Here is a 21095-nt window from a genome sequence, read left to right as displayed (position 1 = left end):
TCCTTTTTTTTTTTTTTTTTTTTTTTTTTTTTTTTTTTTTGGTGGGGGGAGTACCAGGGATTGAACTCAGGACCTTGTGCTTGCAAGGCAGGTAGAGGCACTACTGAGCCCTGGACCTACCCTCTTTTCCTCTTTTGTTCAGCTCAAGTTCATTCTATAGAGCTGGTTTCTTCAATACCCATTTCACATTGTAATTTTCAAATAAACTTTTGCCACCATTTTTGTCTTGTCTCATATAATTCTTTATTTGAGGCAAGAAGGATCTGGAATACTTTTGGTTGGCAAGCCATTTCTAAAGGAACTGCCCCAGAACAATGGCACATGCCTATAATCCATACTCCAGAAGACTGTAGCAGAAGGATCACAAGTTCATCCATGCCTAACCTCGGGCAACTTAGTAAGACTATGCCTCAAAATTAAAAATAAAAATAGGCTTAGGGTATAGCTCAGTGCAAAGGCTGAGTTCAGTCCTTAGATAGACAGACAAGATAGACAAGGACAAAAAGACAGACAGCAGAAAGGAAGGGAGGGAGGAAAGAAGGGGGAAGGGCAGGTAGTGGGGTTGGGAACATGAGGAAGGGTAGGGGGAGAGGAGGACACAGAAAGGGAAAGAGAAAAGAAAAAGGAGAAAGAAAGAGAAGGGAAGAAGAGGGAGTAAAAGAGAGGAAAGGGGAGGAGAGAAGAAAAGGGAGAGGGAGGAGAAGAGAAAGAGGGAGCAGGAACAAGACATACATACTTGCTACTAAGTGAACCAATCTAATGTACTGTACTCTGGGGAAAATAAAAAACTAAAGTGATTGTAGAGATTCTGGTTCTGAAAGGGTAACAATGAGATTTTCATAAACCAACAAACCATCTAAACAGCTGATGCATGAAGTAATACCATAAATGTACAAATATAAACACAAACACACACAAATCCTACTTTTGAGCTCCTCCTGACTTCTTACAGTAAATCCTTTCAGAAATTCCTTCTAAGTGTAATAAACTTGTCACACACATCAAGACAACAGCATGCCTCTAAAACATTCAAAGGAATGAAATCATTAAAGAGTAAATACAAACAGTATAAAAATGTGGGTAGAGGAAAATACCCTGAGGTAAAGTAGAACATCATATTAGGAACATATGGAGGAAGAGAGCTGCTCAACACCTGACAGCCAGGAAGCACAGTGAGAAACAGACCTAGAAAGGAAAGGGCCAGGGACCCCAAGGTCATGCCCCCAATATTACTCGCTCCCTTTAACTAGGCCCCACCTACTGCTCCCATCACTTTCCAATAATGTATGCCACCAAATTACAATCTCATCAGAGAGTATGCCACTGAGGAAGGTGAAGCCCTCATGACCCAGTAACTTCTCTAGGTCCCAACTCTGAACCTGCTGCACAAAAGATCAAGGCTTCAATGCATGAGTCTTTGCGGGGCACTTCACAGTTAAACCATAACATAAAACTCTGGTATGGGAAGCACATTACTACTCTTACTCACCGAAGGTTCTAGCTCATACAATAAGGTAAAATACACACACACATACACACCCACACACATAAATCAGCAAAAAATGAATAGCAAAGAAGCAAGTATCCAGGAATAAATCCATGTGCAAGATTTATATACCTCAAAAGCTACCAAGCCCTTGCTTTAATCCATGATGCCTCAAAGTTTACCAATACATAAATAAATAAAAAGCACATAATAAGTTATAGAACTAAATAAGTGGAAATATATACTATGTTCATTAATTTTGAAAAAACTATTATAAATGTCACTTTTCCCCTAAATGTATCTTTAGATTAAAATTACTCCAAGCAAAACTCTGAAAGGTTAATTCATAAATGCAAAAAGTTAATCCTAAAAAATATACAAAAAAAGCAAAAGCAAACTTGAACAACAAAGAATTTTACTACCAGATATCAAAATCTATTATAAAGATAAAATAATTAAGAAAATGTAGTACTAATTTTGGTAAGCAAATAATCCACAGGAACAGAAAAGAGAAACCTAGCTACACATACAGTATCACATAATTTATGAAAAAGACATACTCTGTATGTATTACTTTGGCTACTAAAAGGAGTAACACTCACTGAAAAAGAAGAACTTTATCTGCCATCTTTAAATTAATTTTTCACTACAATATCTAGTTATCCTATAAACAATTACAATGTACAAGCAGTCAGTCTATAAAAACAGGGAAGACTGACAAGAAATCAAGAGAAAAAATGCACACTACAATTAGGCCCTCATTTGATTCCCACACTGCAGTTGTGCTATAGTTTAGACCTGAAATGTTTCCCAAAGGCCTGGGTGTTAATCTCTAGCTTGGTTCTATTGGCCCATGGTGTAAATTTTAACAGGTGGGGCCTAATGAGAGGTCTTCTAGTCACTGGGCGTGTGTTCTTAAAGAGGACTGCAGGTTTCACATTACATCTTCCTTTCCTCTTTTTGCTTCTCTAACCATGAGGTGTGAATGGCTTCCTCTGTACCACAAGTTCCCAACATGGGGTACTATACCACCAGACACAAGAGACCAGGGCCAATGTTGCAACCTCTAAAATTATAGGCCAAAATAAACCGTTTGTCTTTATAAATGGATTTATCTCAGGCATTCTGATACAGTAACAAAAAGTAACACAGTTACAGACTTTATGATTAATAAGATCATGAAAATGGAAGGCTAAAACAGACCTGGAATCCATTTTAAAATTTCAAAACAAATTATAAAATTTAAAAGCATAATAACTGCAATTAAGAATTCAATAAGACTTTAACAGATACATAAGAACAGTGAATCAGTAAACAGGAATATAAATCAATAGAAAATATCCAAATTGGCTCACATAGTAAAAGGAAGATAGAAATGAAGATAAGGAAGTAACAAAAGACAGTAACAATATCTAATGTGTGTATTTAGAGTATCAAAAGTGGAAGATAATGACTTAAAAAATACATCTGAAGAACGGATACGAGTTTTCTAAGTCTGACAAAAGACATCAAATTACAAATTCAAGAAACTACATATTCAAAGCAGGCTGTTAAATACAAAGAAAGTATCTAGGAATATCAGAATAAAATTCTGGAAAACCAAAGATGGGGCTGGGGATTTGACTCAGTGGTTCTGCCACCTGCCTCACAAGTGCAAGGGCCCAAGTTCTATCCCCTGTACCAAAAAAACAAGAAAACCAAAGATGAAGAGAATGATCCAAAAGCAGATACACTTTCCCCTTTGTAAGGAAACAGCAAGACTAGTCAAAGACTATAAAATGATAGAAGTCAAAAGATAATGCAATGGCATCTTTAAAATACTGAAAAAAGCCACTTTAGAACTAAATAAAAATAAAAATAGGATCTTTAAAACAATAATTCTAATATCTGAGATTAAAAACTTACACAGAGGAGGAGTGGTTAGTGTAATTAAACTATCCAAAGATCAGTTATTTTCAAAAGTGACAAAATTTAAGGTAGACTATAATAAATGATACACATTGTTATCTCTAGGGTAATAACTACAAAGAAAATAAATTTTTTAACTATAAAGCAAATAGCATTTAAGATATATTTATTAACACAAAAGAAGATAAAAGAATAAAAACAAGTATAACATACCAAGATGAATAAATCCCAAACAAGAAATGGATAATCTAATGACCTAAATAAACAGATATAACATGCTTACAGATTACAACTACAAAATAAAAGAACCAATAAGCTAACACCAGAATTTACAACTAAAAAGAGTAACAATACCAAACTTCATCCTAACATTTAACTATAAAAACCTGGCATATTATTTTTCTAGAGCCTAAATTAAGATAATAATCCTTAAAATACAGCATATTGATTACACAGAAATGACAAGATTAATAAAACCATCACATGTTATATTCTTAGTCTATCTAGGCTGCTATAATAAAATATCATAAACTAGGTGATTTATAAACAGCAAAAACGTATTTCAAATTCAAGATGAAGGCACCAAAAGATTCAGTTATCAGGTGGCTCACAGAAAGTACCTTCTCCTTGTGTTCTCATATGGTGACAAGGGTAAGGTAGCCCTCTGGAGCTTCTTTTATAAGGGTACTAATTCCATTATTGAGGGCTTTGCCCTCATGACCTAGTTACTGCCCAATGGCCCCACCACTTAACATTATTACTTACCACTTAACATATTACTGATTAGATTTCAACGCATAAATTGAGGGTAGGAGGCAGGAGGGGGACACAACACACAAACACTGATACCAAGCAGGTATGAACAGGTAAAATAGGGTAAGCTCACAAAATTCTAGTTTGAATAATACTGCCCTAGGTCAAGATAAGAATTCAAGACAGGTAAATTAGGGACAAAGATGGTAAATTTTAGTAAATGAGATTGAGCTATTTGTGATCCACTGAAGAAAAGACTGCCAAGAATAATGTGACTCGGCAAGAGTAATGGGTATACAGCAGTATCACAGAGAGAAAAGAGATGACAGCCAAATATGAAAAGTACATGAATTATTAACATTTAAGGATAAGATCATTATAAATCAGCCAAGGGCTCTTTCTGTTCAATGTAGGTGAGAATCACAAAATTGGCACTTTACCAGGTGGGGTCCAAAGAGGCCCCCCCAAAGATGAAATGAGAACTCCAACTTGCCTCTTCCCATTAGGGCAGAAAAGATAACCTGCAGTATTTATTATAGGATCTCAGACAGGATCTCATCATATAATTGCTTTCTTTTTTCCAAACTCTAAAAACAGTACCCATTTTTGGTCTGTTTGAGACAGGGTCCCATGTGTAGTTGAGATTGGTCTTGAACTCACTATATAGCCCAGGGTAACCTCAAACTCACAGTGATCCTTCTTCCTCAGCCTTCTGAGTGCTGCGATTATAGGCATGCACCACCACACCCAGCCTAGCACCCAGTTATTTAATTTTAATACTACACAATTCATAAAACTAAGATATCAAAAGATGAGAACAATGGCCAAATTTGTGAGTTAAATAAGATATTTCTGCTAGACTATACATATTAGGGTCTCTCTTTTAAAATGAATCTAGAAAAGACAAGTCATGTTTATAAACCTCAAATCACACTTTACTGATACTGGGCTTTATTCTAAGTAAAATGACAAGCCACCAAAAGATTATAAACAGGACAGTTGCAAATTACATAATTCAACTTACCCTGTTGGGGGTACGGGGGTTGCTGACAATTGAACCTAGGGCCTCATGTGTATCAACCAAGGGCTCCACCACTGAGCTACACCACCAACCTCAAATTTATATTCTTAAAAGAGTGTGCTGGAAAATAGAAGGAGAACAAGGGCACATCCACCAAGCTCAGCCAGTAGTCACAACCTCCAGGTAAGAAAAACAGAAAATGACAGGAATCCACAGGAAAACAGACAACTGAAACTCAAAATACTGTCCCTAGCTTTTGGACATCATGTTCTTCCAGTTCTGTTACCTCTTTTATTTAATACTGATGGTAAGTTCTTAGAGATGGTTGTAAACATGAATGTTAACTAATCCACTCTTTGACCCAGTAATCTGCCTGTAAGACTTCAGTTAGTTATTTTATAAAGGAGAAACAACATACACAAAATGTGATTCACTGACACATTCTGCTTATTAAGAAAACCAAAATGCCTATAAATGCAACCCACAATGTGTGATGATTACATACAATGGGCTCCTATGCATCTACAAAATAGGAACAGTCTATGAAGAGAGTAATTCCCATATATCCTTTAGTAAGATAAACAAGAGACAAATTAGAAATACACTACCTTTTGTTTAAGAAACGTGGGCTTGTGGGAAAGGAAGCCTATATATTTGTTTATTTTTAAGGAGGAAACAAAGACATAAACCAGAAATAAAATTGGTTATTATCAGGGTAGATAGGAACAGAGATAAGAATGATTTACCTCAGTACAATTTTAATAGTGACTTTAAACCATTCAAATGTTTAATGTATTCATAAAATAAAATTACGTGAAAGCAATGTAAAAAAATACTAACATTCAATATACAGTAGCTGCAAATCAAATATGATACAACTGCATTACAAAAACCTAATTCAAGTAGTTTTGAGACAAAAAGTACATCCCAAAGGATTTAATTTCTAAAGAACAGAATGAACTGCAAAGAAATCTTAAACTTTTACTTCATAAGGTCTATTACGTAAAAATTCTGAAACTATTTTGTGTACATCATAGAATAGAGAAAATGAATAAATATGGGCTTTAAGAACCAAGGTTCTGGGCTGGGGATCTAGCTCAGTGGTTCCGCCACCTGCATCAAAAGCACAAGTACCTGAGTTTGATCCCTGGTACCAGGAAAAAAAAAAAAAAAAGAACCAAGGTTCTGCTGGACACAGGGACACATACATGTAACCCCAGTTGACAAGGAGGCTGAAAGAGAGGATGAAGTCCACCCTACACAACTTAGGAAGACAATCTCAAATGTTAAAAGAAGATCTGAAGTGCAACTTAGTCAAGGACTTGGATTCAATCCTGCATGGGAGGGGACGGGCAGGGAGGGAAGGGGAGAGGAGAAGAGAGGAGAGAAGAAGGTTCTCACTATAGGAAAAAGAGATGTGAATACACACTGGGAAAACCAGGAATAGTAGTGTACTCCTGTAATCCCAGCACTCAAAAAACAAGTCAGGAGGATTACTATGAGTTTGAGGCCAGCCTGGGCCATAAGTGACAGTCTTCTTAAATCTCCTCTGATCACTGTACACTAAAATTTACTTAATACAAGGGGAATTGTGTTTAAATTTTTATTAAATTTCCAATTAAAATTATCTTTCACTATCACTTATTCTTAGTGCTATAAAATTGTAAAAGCATAATATAAATATAAAAATATAAATATAAAAAGTAAAACAGACAAATTGAACATAGATGGTAAATGGTGGTACCTTTTTTTTTTCCTAGTACACTAAAGATTTATGTGTTTTCTCAGCACTATCCACTCAAAGGGCTTTAAATGCAATAACACATCAATAGCAATAAGCACTATTTCAGATCTAGAACTTTGTTTTTAGGCAACTGTCATTTAAAAGAACCAGGGTGATAGTGGAGTGGTGAACAGAAGAAAAACAGCCTCTTGTGAGACATGGGGTCTGGATGCTGAAATAAAGAAAAGGAGGACCCAGCAAGGATCTGAAGTGAAAATTAAGCCCACAGGGAGAACAAAGAAAGACCTCAGTGCAAAAAAGGAAGGGGGCAAGCAGTGCTTTTTCCCTAGGCCCTGGCTCACTGTGTGGGAGGGGCAGCTCAAACCTGCAGATAGGAGATGACTACTAGCAACCCTAGAGGCCTCCACAGAGAAACACACCAGTGCAACAGAACAGCGGATGCAGGAGAGTGAAGTAGCTGGTGAGTTATTCCGGTTAAGAAGACCTCTAGGAGGGGGGCAAATGGCTGGCAGCCATCTTGGAGATAAGCCAACTGAGCCTAGAACTCAAGCACAACTGTGGACTGGCTTCATCTAGCAGCTCCTAGTGTCAAGGTGAGGCAGAACTGAGTACAAGTCAGCAGAAGGTCAAGGAGCTGAGTTCCAGCTAGCAAGAGGGACAGAGTGTTGCAGGCTGAACAAATTGGTTACCGGCCTCCCAGCTAGGAACTAGCCTAAACTTCAGTGGCGCTAAAGGAGCAGGCTTGCTGGGATTATCGATTACCTCACTGTAAATTACAGATGGCTTCCTGGGATTAATCAACATGGATCTGGGCTCCATTTGCCCACTCTGTCTGCTACAGACATCAGAGACATGCTCTGAAGTGGATATTTTTTTTCTTCTTTTTCTCTCTTCTTTTCTTTCTTGACTGTTTGGTCTTGTTCTTATAAAAATGTGAACATTGTTTCTAGTTTGCTTCTTGTTGTTCTGTTCTGTTTTTGTTTTTATTTCCTCCTTCTCTTTTCCTCCCATCTTCACCAGTTTTTTCAAAGATCTCATAATCTATCTTGCTTTATTCTCTAGTCTTGCTTCTGATCTTCCTCTTTTATTTTTTCCCCAACCACTTTTAAATTTTCTCCCCTGAGGATAAAATTGCCATATTGAGGGTATTTACTGTACAAAATTTTCTGGATTGTTTTAGATTTTGTTAGAGAACCACAAATATAGAACCACATACAGTTAAAAGGTAGCAAATTAAAATAGTTACCACAGTTTATTTTCTAGGCTGTGAATGATGTTACTGCTGATTGTACTACTCTACCCAAGGTGACAGAATTATTCTAACCAGTTGTTCTTCCTGGTATGCCAAGACTGAGATTGCCTAGGGGTCATAATAACATAGGCCAGTGCCAAAGAACCAAGGGGTAGGTCAAATAGGAACCAATTTCTCATCCCCAATAAATTGAAAAGGTAGGATCTTGCAACAAATACAAAACCCAAACCCAGCTTTATCTGGAAGACATCTCTGAGGAGTCATTTCCTAAGAGTTCTAAATACTGGCAATAAAGCTACCTGCCATAAGCAATTAACAAGCATCAACCCCAAAATTACACACACACATACACACACACACACACACACACACACACACACACACAGAAGAACTTAAGCAAAATGCAACTCCAGACTTCAGGTCGCCGAAGGCAAATCCAGAGCGGGCAATGAGGTGGAACAATTTAAACTCTCTGAAGTGGTAACAGCAGAAATAACAAAGCAGAAGAATGAGGCTCTAGAAAAAAATCAAATCAGAAATAATCTTCTAGGTAGCTACAGAGATAGTGACCATAATGAAAGACATAGTGACTCTGGAACAGACACTGATTTAAAAAGTTGAGAGCTTAGGAAAATGGTGAAAATGATGAATGCCCAACATGAAAAAGAAATGGAATCCATGAAACAGATTCAAACAGATATCCAAAAGATTAAAATTTCCACTGCAAATATATCCAGCAGAATGAGCCAATGTGAGTACAGAATATCAGGTATAGAAGACAGGACTGTGGTTAGTGATCACAAAAAGATCTCTTCAAAATAACAAGGGACCACAAAAAAAAAAATTAACCCAACAGCTGTTAGACGATTGATTAGAGTCAATGAAAAAGCAGGAGATAGTACAAACATAAAAAAACCTGTTCACAGAATAGCAGAATACTTCCCAAACAGGGAAAAAGAATGACATACAGGTAAGTGAGGCATATAGAACTCCAATTAGCTATGATCAAAAATAAAATCTACAACCAAGATACATCATGTCAAGATACAAATTCCCAATGATGAATGTCATCTTATTGTATACCTAAAATGTACCAATAAACTTAATATAATAAAAACACAACAGCACTTAATATTGTTCAAGGTAAAATAATCTGCATGTAAATTTAATTATAATCTATAGAGCTATAAAAAAACTACACCAAGACATATACTACTTAAGAATCCAGAAATTCAACACAAGAACAGACTATTAAAAAGACTGTTAAGAAAAAAGAAATAAATCACCTATACATCAAAGCCCATCAGAATCACAGCAGACTTCTCAACACAAACCGTCAAGGAGAGCTTGAAGCCCTAAAAGCAAACATTCCACATCCATGTACCCTACAAAACTATCTTTCAAAATTGATGGAGAATTAAGATGCTTAAAGGACACCTGAAAAAATTCATGACCACGAAACCAGCACTCCAAAATGTTCTGCAGGACATTCTAGAAAAAGTCAGCGAAGAGCACAACTCCATGAACCCCAACAGAATGAATCCACCAGGGAAGGCAAGTAATTTAACACAGGGGAAAAAAGGGAACCAACAACAGGAAAATAACACGACAAGGATAAGTCAATACATATCAGTTATAACCATCAATGTAAATGGTCTCATTTCACTAATCAAAGGAAACAAACTGGCAGACTGGATCAAGAAGCAAGATCCAACAATACGCTCAATACAAGAAACACATTTAATTTCAAAAAGAAATTAAATACTGAAAGTCAAAGGATGGAAAACAATACTTACTCCACGCGATAGAAACCCAGAAAAGAGCAGGGGTAGCTATTCTTCTGCAGATAAAGTAGATTCCAAGCCAAGACTGATTAAAGAGACAAAGGTCACTACACTAGAGATATAAATCATAAATATATATGTATCAAATATCAGCACATCCAACTATATAAAACAAGTATTAATGGACATGAGAATCAAATAAGCACTAATACAATTGTAATGAGGGACCTCAATACTCCAATGTCACAAACAGATGAACTAGACAAAAAATTAACAAAGATATATCAGAAATGACCAAACTTTCAAACAAATGGACTTAATAAGCCTCTACAGTGCTCTGCCCCACAAAATCAGAGTACATAGTCTACATCTACTCAGCTGCACACAGGTCGTTCTTCAAAATAGACCACATACTAGCTCATGGAACATGCTGAAGTAAATACAAAGGAATTAATATTATCCCATGCATATTATCAGACCACAGTACAATAAAATTACAGATCAATGGCAAAGGAAACACAGAAACTTTATAAACACATGGAAATGGAATAACACCCTCCTGACCAATTAATGGGTCATAGATGAAACTAAAGAAAAAATTAGACAGCTTCCAGAATTAAACAATAATTCCAATATAACATACCATAACTTATGGGATGCAATTAAAGCAGTCCTACAAGGGAAATTTATGTGGTGAATTCTCATCAGAAAAACAGAGTGAGTTCAAATAATGTTGAACCTCAAGCTTTTAGAAAAAGAATTGGTGGAGGGGTTAGCAGGAGGGGAGGGGAATGGGGAAAAAAATGAGAACCAAGATGGATTATGTAAAGCTGCAAATTTCCAATGGTGATTGTCATATTGTATACCTTGAATGTACCAATAAAATTAATTTAAAAAAAGAACCCAAAGCTCATACAAGGAAGGAAATTATAAAGATCATAGCAGAAATTATAAAGATCACAGCAGAAATTAATGTTACTGAGACTAAGAAAATACAAAAAAAAAAATCAATGAATCAAAGAGGTGGTTCTTTGAAAGATTAAATAAAATTGACAAACCCTTAGCCAACCTTATCAAAAAAGAAAAGAAAAAGCCGGGTGTGATGGTGTATGTCTGTAATCCCAGCACTCAGAGGCTGAGGCAGGAGGATCACTGCCAGTTTGAAACCAGCCTGGGCTACACAGTGAGTTCCAGTGCAGTCTGAACTACATAGTAAGACCCTGTCTCAAAAAAAAAAAAGAAAGAAAGAAAGAAAGGACTCAAATCCATGCAATTAGGAATATAATGATGAAATCACAACAGATGCTACAGAAGACCATCTATACCTAGTTTAAGAACTTGTATTTTAGTAAGATGGAAAACAGAGAAGAAATGGATAGTTTCTAGATACATATGAATTGCCACAGCTGAATCTAGAAGATATAAAAATCCTAACAAATATCAATGAAATTAAAAATATAATTTTAAACTTACTAACAAAGGAAATTCCAGGCCTTAACAGATTCACTGCTAAATTCTACAAGAAATCTAGAAAAGTTCTAATGCCACTACTTCTCAAACTCTTTAATGAAACTGAAAAGCAGTATCTCATATACATTCCTGGAAGCAGGCATTACCCTGTAACAAAACCAAAGAAGTATCCAATCAAAAAAGAGAATTACAGGCCAATCTCCCTAGTGAACATAAAATGCAATAATCCTCAATAAGATACTGACAAACAGAATCCAGAAAATCATCAAGAAGACTGATGAAGCAGGAGTCACCCCAGGGAAGTAGGAATGGTTCAACTTACACAAATCAATAAATTAATACACCATATTAACAGAGCCAAGGACAAAATACACATGATCATCTAAATAGATGCAGAAAAAGTATTTGACAAAGTCTAACACCCATTAATTATAAATCCCCTATAGAAAATTGGAAGTCTTTATCTCAATTTTATAAAAGCCATCTATGACAAACCAACAGCCAATATCATACTAAATGTACAAAAACTGAAAGCTTTCACTCTAAAATCAGGAACAAAACAAGGATGTCTAATACCACCACTCTTATTCAATATAGATCTGAAGGGCTGGGGATTTAGCTCACTGGTCCCATCACCTGCCTTCCAAGTACAAGGTACTGAGTTCAAGCCCCAGTACCAAAAAAAAAAAATCAATATATCCCTGAAAACATTAGCCAGAGCAATTAGACAAGAGAAAGAAATAACAGGAATAAGGATTGAAAAGGAGGAAGTTAAATGATCATTATTTGCATACTCTACATAGAAGACCCCAAAAACTCCATCAAAAGACTTCTAGATCTAATAACCAAATTCAGCAGTATATCTGGATACAAAGTCAATACTCAGAAGTCAACAGCCTTCTTACACACTCACCACACAAACTCACTGAGAGATAAATTAGAGAAACAGTATCTTTCACAATAGCATCCTCAAAACAATGAAATACCTAGGAATCAATCTAACATAGGATGTAAAAGACCTTTTCATGGAAAACTACAGTACTTGGAAAAGGGAGATCAAAGAAGATATCAGAAAATGAAAAGATATCCCTTGTTCTTGGGTAGGAAGAACCAATATAGTGAAAATGGCCATACTTCCAAAATTGTTATACAGATTTAATGCAACCCTCACCAAAAAAATACCAGAGCGTATCTCACAGAATTAGAGAAAACAATGCTAAAATTCATTTGGAACCCAAAGAGACCTAGAATAGCTAAAGCAATTCTGATCAACAAAAGGTGAAGAAGGGGGTATCGCAATCCCTGACTTCAAAATATACTACAGAGTAAATGCAATAAAAATGCATGGTACTGGAAAAATTCCAGAACCAAAGATCAGTGCAACAGATTTAAAAATGCAGAAACCAATCCTATCTCTGACAAAAGGGCTGAACACTGTCACTGGAAAAAAGATAGCCTCTTTAATAAATAGTACTGGAAAAACTGGCTTTTCACAAGCCAAAGATTACACTACACCCGTATCTTTCATCACGTACTAAACTAAAATCGAAATGGATCAACTATCTAAATGTTAAAATAGAAACAATAAATCTCCTGGAAGACAGAATAGGCAGAACTCTTGAAGACAGTGTAGGCAGACTTTATAAACAAAACCCTATCACCCAGGAAATATCAAAGAATCAACAACTGGGATCTCATCTTATTAAAAAGCTTTTGAACAGCAAAAGAAACTTCTAAGAGAGTGAAGAGTCAACCTACAGTGTGGGAAAAAAAAATTTGCCAACTAGTCCTCAAAGGATTAATACAATAGAATATACAAAGAACTCAAAAAAATCAGATCCCCCTCAAATTTAAAGACCCAATTCAAAGCTGAGCATCTGAAATGAATAGACACTTCTCAGACGAAGAAGTAGAAATGACAAGTAAATATATGAAAAATGTTCAGTATCACTGGTAATTAGAGAGATGCCAATTAAAACAACAATAAGATTCCATTTCACCCCAGAAAGAATGTCTATTATCAAGAAATCAACTAATAACAAATGCCGGTAGGGTTGTGTCGGCGCGGGGGGCATCTCCACTGGTGGTAGGAGTATAGACTGGTGCCACCACCATGGAAATCAGTGTGGAGAATTATTCAAAAACTAAAACTAGAGGTTCCATTAACCCAGATATTCCCCTTCTCAGTATCTTCCTGAAAGAATTAAAAGCATCATACTACATGGGGATGCATAAACAAGGCCCTGGGTTCGATGTGTGGCACCACACACACACACACACACACACACACACACGCAGCATCATACCACAGAAATATATAAAAACCCATGTTTAGAGCAGCACTTTTTGTAATAGCTAAACCTTAGAAACAGCACAATGCCAATCAACCAATAAATGGATAAAGAAGATGTGCTCTTTTTAATGCAATGGAGTACTATTCTGCCAAAAAGAAAGATAAGCTTGAGACACTTCTACCTAAATGGATGCACCTTGAGACCATATTCAAGTGAATAAACCAAACACAGGTTAAATACTACATTGCTTCTCTGGTATGAGGAAATCAACACTGTAAATGAGGACCAAAATGTAAAATACATATTAGGAAATGGGAAGAAAATGTTCAATGGGAAGGGGAACAAAGGAAGGGGAAGGGAAAATGAAGGATGAGAAGGAATAAAAGAGAAGAGAAGAAAAAAATGGAAATAAAGCTTTTGTAAGTAAGGAGGGGAAGAAGGGTTGAAGGGAGGGGAGGGGAATGGGGGAAAAAAAGAAGCAAGATATATCATGTACAGGTATAAATTCCCTACGATGAATGTTATTATTATGTCTATGTAAAATGCATCAATAAATATAGGTAAAGACAGGCACACATTTCTACATAAATAAACAGACAAACCAGGGCTCCTTGAAGAAATACTCCATTTTAGGATGAAGGCAGAGAAAGCACAGTAAATGTGGGACACCCTGTGCCAGAAAGCAAGGTAATGATCATAGAAAGATGCAACATATGAGAGGAAAAGAAAGCATGACTTCGCCAGCTTCTGGGAACTCTCTCTTCAAATTTGGGATGATGTAAACATGAAAAGAACAGCATAAATTACAATCCAATGAATTTTTAAAGTGTGTGCATGTGTGTGTGTGTGTGTATATATATAGGTATATATATTAGAGAGAGAGGACAAAGAGTTTATAGTGCTAACACTAAGTGGGGGGTGCAACTGCAAGGGCTCTTTATCACAAAAAAAATGTCAGGTAATAAATACAACTGGTTAGAAATCAATGATTTGAAAACACCAATATACCAACTGATTTAGGCAAGGATAATCTATGATAAAAGGCTGCTAGGGAACAGAATATTTATACTGTCTTGTATTACTGCCATTTAAAGTACTGGAATACAGCTGGGCATGGTAGCACATGCTTGTAATCCCAGCATTCGGGAAGCTGAGGCAGGAGGATCACTCTGAGTTCAAGACCAGCCTGAGCTACATAGTGAGTTCCAGGTCAGTCTCAACTACATGGTGAGACCCTGTCTCAAAAAATAAATAAATAAATAAATAAATAAGTACACACTGGAATAAAGTGACACTGTATCTTTTGATGTGATGCACTGGTGAGTTACCATCACCTATGCAGAATTTTTGCCAAAACTGCTTCACTTTGTTTCTTCATGATTACATTCTTTAGACATCTCCAAATTGTGAGACATTCTATAAGAAAACTGACCTTATCTCTTGAAAAATGTCAAATTTTATAGACAAAAAACAGAAGTAAAATTATTTTAGATGAAAACAGACTAAACAGATAATACTGTACTGCAGCCAAATGCAATGGTGATCTTTGACTGGATCATGGATTGAAAAAGGAGTTGGAAAGAATAATCTTAGAAAAGCTGAAAAAAAATTTTTGGTTTTTGTTTTTGTTTTTGTTTTATTTTTATTTTGGAGACAAGGTCTCACTATGTAGAGACTGACCTGGAGCTCACTATGTAGCCCAAACTCACAGCAATCCTCCTGTCTCAGCCTCCCCAGTGCTGGGATTACAGGCATGTGCCACCACGCCCAGCAGAAAAACTGAAAATTTCTAATTTGTTATTTGTCAATGTTAATATCTTGGGGCTGGAAAAAATGTATTATAGTTTACAGGAGAATGACCTTGTTCTAAAATGACATGCACTCAAGTATTAAGAATCTGATATCTATAATTTATTTCCAAATGGTTCAGCAGGGGAAAAAAACACAATAGAAGGAAAAGAAAAGCAAACAGGACAGTTGATGTCTCTAAACAAAGAATGTTCATCACATTTTTCCTTCCAATTTTCTATAGTTTTATAATTTTTTCAAAAGAAACAATTATGCTTTAAGGAAAAAAAGAATGCGTTATAACAGATTTTTAAAAACAATTTAAAATCTGGAGATGAAAGCAAATGATACAAGTTAACAGATTTCCAAATCCAAACTGAAAATATGAGGTGAAAAATAAAATCATATATTACGATTAAAGCATAGATTCTATGTCCCTCCTTCCCTCTCGCCCTGTTTCCCAGGACCATTCTTGTCTTCTGTTCCAATCTTAAGAAGCCTAACACTTGAAAACAGGGTTTTACTTCCAAAAGACTTAAACCACAGTTGTTTTACTCATGTCTCTTTAACTAGAATGACACTGAGTGTTGAGCTGTTCTAAAAGGAAATATAACCTATAAACAGTGAATTCTGAAACCTCACCTACTTATAAAATGAAATGTACCTTAGGCTATACAAACAAACATGTTCTTGCAAATCTGCCACTCTTAAAAAATAAGGTGGGAAGGAGGAACTTCACCATAAGATCAAATTAACTTTTTTCAATAAATTACCTATAATTCAATTTAATAAGCATTTTCTAAAATTCAACACCTCGGGCTGGGGATTTAGTTCAATGGCACTGCACCTGTCTCACCAACTCAAGGTCCTAAGTTAGATCCCCCATACCAAAAAAATAAAATAAAATCCAACACCTTTTCATAAAAACTTAGCATATTTATATTAAGAAAATTTCCTTTACCTGATAAAAGTATTTTAAAATTTCACAGTAAATATTATTTTTAATGATGAATTTATGAACATTTACCTGACAGCCACTATCACTACTTCCATTCAGCTTTGTACTAGACATCCCAACAAGCACAAAAGAAAAAGAAATACAAACCAAAAGGACTGAAACAGGTAAAATAAAATAATCTTGAGGAACCACAACTATTCTCACACTGCCAGGTATCAAGATAACTTGTAAAACCACAATGATTAACACAATAGACAAGGCAATAAAACAGAGTTGAGAACTCATACAGTCACTGGGTTTATGACAACAATGACAATGCAACAAGAACATGACAGTCTTTCCAAAAACTATGAAGAGGCAACTAGACACCCAATACGGTAAAAATGAAATTGCCTCAATCGTACTGTATATAAAATCAATTCCAGACAGAACATATATCACAATATAGTAGGTTAGTTTGGTTACTGAGTAGACACAGAGTCCCGATGATAATAAAAATAAAATAAAATATGCCTCTCATGTTAAGAGCTAATTTAACAGCTAAGCCAAGCTTAGTGATACAAAGATAAACACAAAAACAAAGGATAAAAGGTTGAGATAAAAAGAGAGATAAGGACTTTTCGCTCCAGGAAGTTGCTCCCTGAGTACGCAGACCTAGGCTTTAAAAAAAGCAAGACAGAGTGAAGGGAGGGCAGGGGAATGGGGAAAAAATAAAAACCAAGACATATCATGTAAATGTACAAGATCCCTATGATGAATGTAACTGTACTGTATACCTGAAATGTACCAATAAACCTAAAGAAGGGAAAAAAAAAAGCAAGATAACCAATTTCACTCTTGAACTCATCTGCTTTAAAGTGTCTCCCAAGTCCTTCCCGCCCATCTATGTTAGACCAAGACAAAGACCCCTGATTGGACTTCTTTCTCCTCTTGGTGGGAATCAGTCAAGAGCTTTTTTCTTATTATTATTTCTAATAAACACTCCCCCAAATTCCTTTTTGTTCTCAAATTTATTCTTCAGTTTTCAGATACAAAAAAAACTCAGGTTTGCACAAAATTAACTGTTTCATCAATGCAAGGGAAGGCAATAAAACTTCTAGAAGATAACATAAGGATGCGTTCAAAACATTCACAAGGACTTCTTAAAAACAGGGCAGAAGGGCCAGGGGTTTAGCTCAGTGGCACCGTGCCTGCCTCGCAAGAGCAAGGTCCTGAGTCCGATCCCCAGTACCACCACCAAAAAAAAAAAAAAAATACAAAAAAACAGGAGAGGGCTGGAGATACAGCTCCATAGCAGAGCACTCGCTAGCATGCATGAAGCCCTGGTTCCATCCCCAGCACAGGAGGAGGAGGGCAGAGGAGGAGGAGGAGGAGGAAGAAGAAGGGAAGGAAGGCCCACCAGCCATAAAGAATATAATCAAAATTAAGAATTTCAGTTTAACAAAGACACCATTATCACATGTCAACTCAAACTCCCCTCCCAAGTAGGGAAGAAATTTACAATCAGTAACTGAAAAGTACCCATATCAAAAATACACAAAAAAAACTACTATCAGTAAACCAGAACGTGGCAAATACCCCAAGTAAAAATGGACAAGAATTCAGCAGGGATTTTATTAAAAATACAAACAGCCAATAAGCACTAGAAAAGGTCATCAACCTCATCAGTTACTACTAGAATGGTCAGCAAATATGAAAAGGACAGACAACACCAAGTAGTGTTAAGAATGTGAAGTAGCTAGCTGGACCCTTCACCACTACTGGCAGGAGTTGTAAACTGGTATAACTACTTTGGAAAACAGCATTATAAGTAAAGCTGAAGATATGAATATCCCCTGAGAAAATTCCAGGCAAAAGCTAGAAGCAAAGTATTCAACTGAAAAAAATTAAATGAAACTGTGATAAATATTCCCTCCCTGACTGCTTATGTAAGAGGCATTCCTTAGAATTCTTTTGCCTTCTTTGATTTACCTGGTCTTATCTATCACATATCATCAGACATTTTAAACGCACCTAATACATGTGTTCATACTAGTGCAATCTCCATGAAAGCAAGCCCTTGCTCTAGTTTGTTCATTACTGCATGCTAGCAGAACATGCACAGTATACTCAGTAAATGCACTGAATAAATTTTATGACTTGGTTCCCAACTTGAAGGAAGCAGCTGTTGAATAAAGTATATGGCTAACAGTTCCTTAAACTATCTGGTTTAGTTTATCATGATAAATATGAGCAGCCTCCAACTAAGTTAGCAGTTCTACTTTACAAATAATTTAAAATACTTCTAATGCATTTAATTCTTCAATGTTCTATTATCAGGAAAGTGTAAACTAATTCAAAATTCAAAATAAGAATTACATTAGGCACACAATAATAAAGAAATTGTCCTAATGAGTTTTCCAATCTTACTATTATCCTACAAATAAACTTATGAAAACATACTATATTCCACTTTTTTCATAGCATAATAAAATCTTCAGTTCAAACTGAAAAAAAAAAAAACACTATCTGGAGATATAAAAGATATCCTAGAAATAAATATCACCTTAGCCAAGAAACCAAAATTCAACATAATGCAATTCTCCAATTCTTTTGGGTGGGGAGGTACCAGAGATTGAACTCAGGACCTTGCGCTTTCGAGGCAGGTGCAGTGCTGCTGAGTTAAATCCCCCGGCAACATAATTCAATTAATTGTAAGACAGAATCCAATTTAATATGATCTCAGTACAAGAAAACTACTAAGAACAGCCCAAGACTTTCCTCAACATTCCTACATGGTGTACTTTATGGCATAGAGCAGTCTATACAGGCTCCTAAATAGCTTACTTTTTTAAAAAATCAAATACTGTAGTTTAATGCTGTTGAAAAAAGAAAAAAGATTTAGTTTTAAAAGATGATCCAAGCCAGGCATGGTGGCACACACCTGTAATCCCAGCACTTGGAGGCTGAGGCAGGAGAATCACTGTGAGTTCAAGACCAGCCTGGGCTACACAGTGAGTTCCAGGTCAGTCTCAACTACATAGTGAGACCCTGTCACAAAACAAAACAAAACAGATGATCTAAGTTTTCCTCTTCTTGCATCTTCTGTCAGACAATAAAGATTAAACAAATCTTTGAAGGGGAATAAAAGAAATGAACTAGGAAATGTTTCAATAAATTATATCTGCTGTGGAGTAACTAAGAAATAAACCTGCCTAACTACTGTTCCCACCAGCCAAGGCATTTTTCAGGCTCAGAAAGTATTTAGCAATTAAAGATACTGTACATCATCCAAATTTACATAAAAAATTAAAATAAATCTTACCAACATCCTTTATTGAAAAACTAAAATCTCACCCAACTGCACAAACCTTTAGGTAAAATGAAGTTGTGCTTTAAAACAACGGTATATTTTCTTATACAAATACATGTGAATATTTATACATATATAACTGGAACCATGCTATACACAACATTCTACAGTTTTTAATGCCTACATCATAAGCTAATCATTATGTTTCACAAGTTAATCAATCCCCTAGTGTCAGATCTTTACTTCTTTTCATTATTATAAACAAGGCTACAGAGAACTTTTATGACTTTTTGCTAGATCAAAAAAGGAATAAACCAAAGTCTGAACTAATAAAAAGGTTTCTTGAAAATGTTTTAGCATTGATTCTAGACGTGAAAGTGAAAACTATAAAAATAAGTGATCCTGTACGTTTACTTCTAAAGCTGTGGTTGTGTTCTTAATTGTGGTTGTGGTTCATTCATGCCCCTTGTTTTCCCTTAAGTTGCCAATTTTGTATGCTTTTTATTCAGTGCTAGAGCAGATGAACAAGAAAAAAACAGGGAGAGATATCATGGTAAAACTTGCTATACTCCTTGCCACAATTAGAAAAAAAAAAAATTATGAGCAACATTTAAACCACATTACTATCCAGCAGCCCTTCTCAACATAATTCAAGGTTCCCACAGAAAACTATGACCCCTAAGCCTATCATTGTATGCTATGAATTCATTTCTCTCTTCTACATCTAGAGTCAGTTAGCTAGGGCCCATCTCAGGGAAAACTGAGAAAATGGTCATTCAAGCCCTTTTCTTCAGTGTTTCATTCTCTCTGAGGGAACCTACAATGGGAAAAGCCTTATATAAAGGAACATTAACTGACACACTAATGATATACTATGAAAAATTTCTTTTTACATTCTGAATGTCATCACACTTCTATTTTGGTACTAATGTCCAATACATACTCTCAAAACTGAATTGGCTTTAAATCCTAAAGTTCCTCACAAACATATTTCTCACTATTTACCTGATAACCTTCTTGTATTAAACTATAATTAAAGCATAGTCATCTAACCAGTAGATTTTATGACCTTATGGGTCCCCTGTCCACTAAAGCAGATCCTTCTATTAATCTCTTTACTGAGGGGAGGAAGCAGGAATTTTACTACCCATGACAGATATGAATGCCTATTTTATGTGCCAAAGTAACATTAACACAACACAGACAAATAATTTGGTATTATGGTCAATATCCACTGAAGCAAGTGTTCAGTTTCCCACTGTACTGTAACTGCAAAGCAGTTTCTTTCTTCCAATGTAAGCGGACACCATAACATCAAGCTGTTCAGAGCACCCCAAAAAGTATC

General features: G+C 35.8%; 1 protein-coding gene across 1 annotated transcript in view; it reads right to left on the bottom strand.

Moving 5' to 3' along the window:
• Uri1 (URI1 prefoldin like chaperone) overlaps positions 1–16572 on the bottom strand; it is a 62314-nt gene extending 45742 nt beyond the window's left edge. The window contains exon 1 of the mRNA XM_033765976.1: positions 16528–16572. Within this exon, the coding sequence (XP_033621867.1) occupies positions 16528–16572 (45 nt within the window). The remainder of the gene's footprint in view (positions 1–16527) is intronic.
• Between the last annotated feature and the right edge of the window lie 4523 nt (positions 16573–21095).

This window comes from Fukomys damarensis, unplaced genomic scaffold (genome assembly GCF_012274545.1).
Source record: "Fukomys damarensis isolate Sample0158 unplaced genomic scaffold, DMR_v1.0_HiC HiC_scaffold_19, whole genome shotgun sequence".
In the NCBI taxonomy this organism is placed as follows: domain Eukaryota; kingdom Metazoa; phylum Chordata; class Mammalia; order Rodentia; family Bathyergidae; genus Fukomys; species Fukomys damarensis.
The sequence above is the reverse complement of the archived record's forward strand: the minus strand, read 5'-3'. Positions and strand labels throughout refer to the sequence as shown.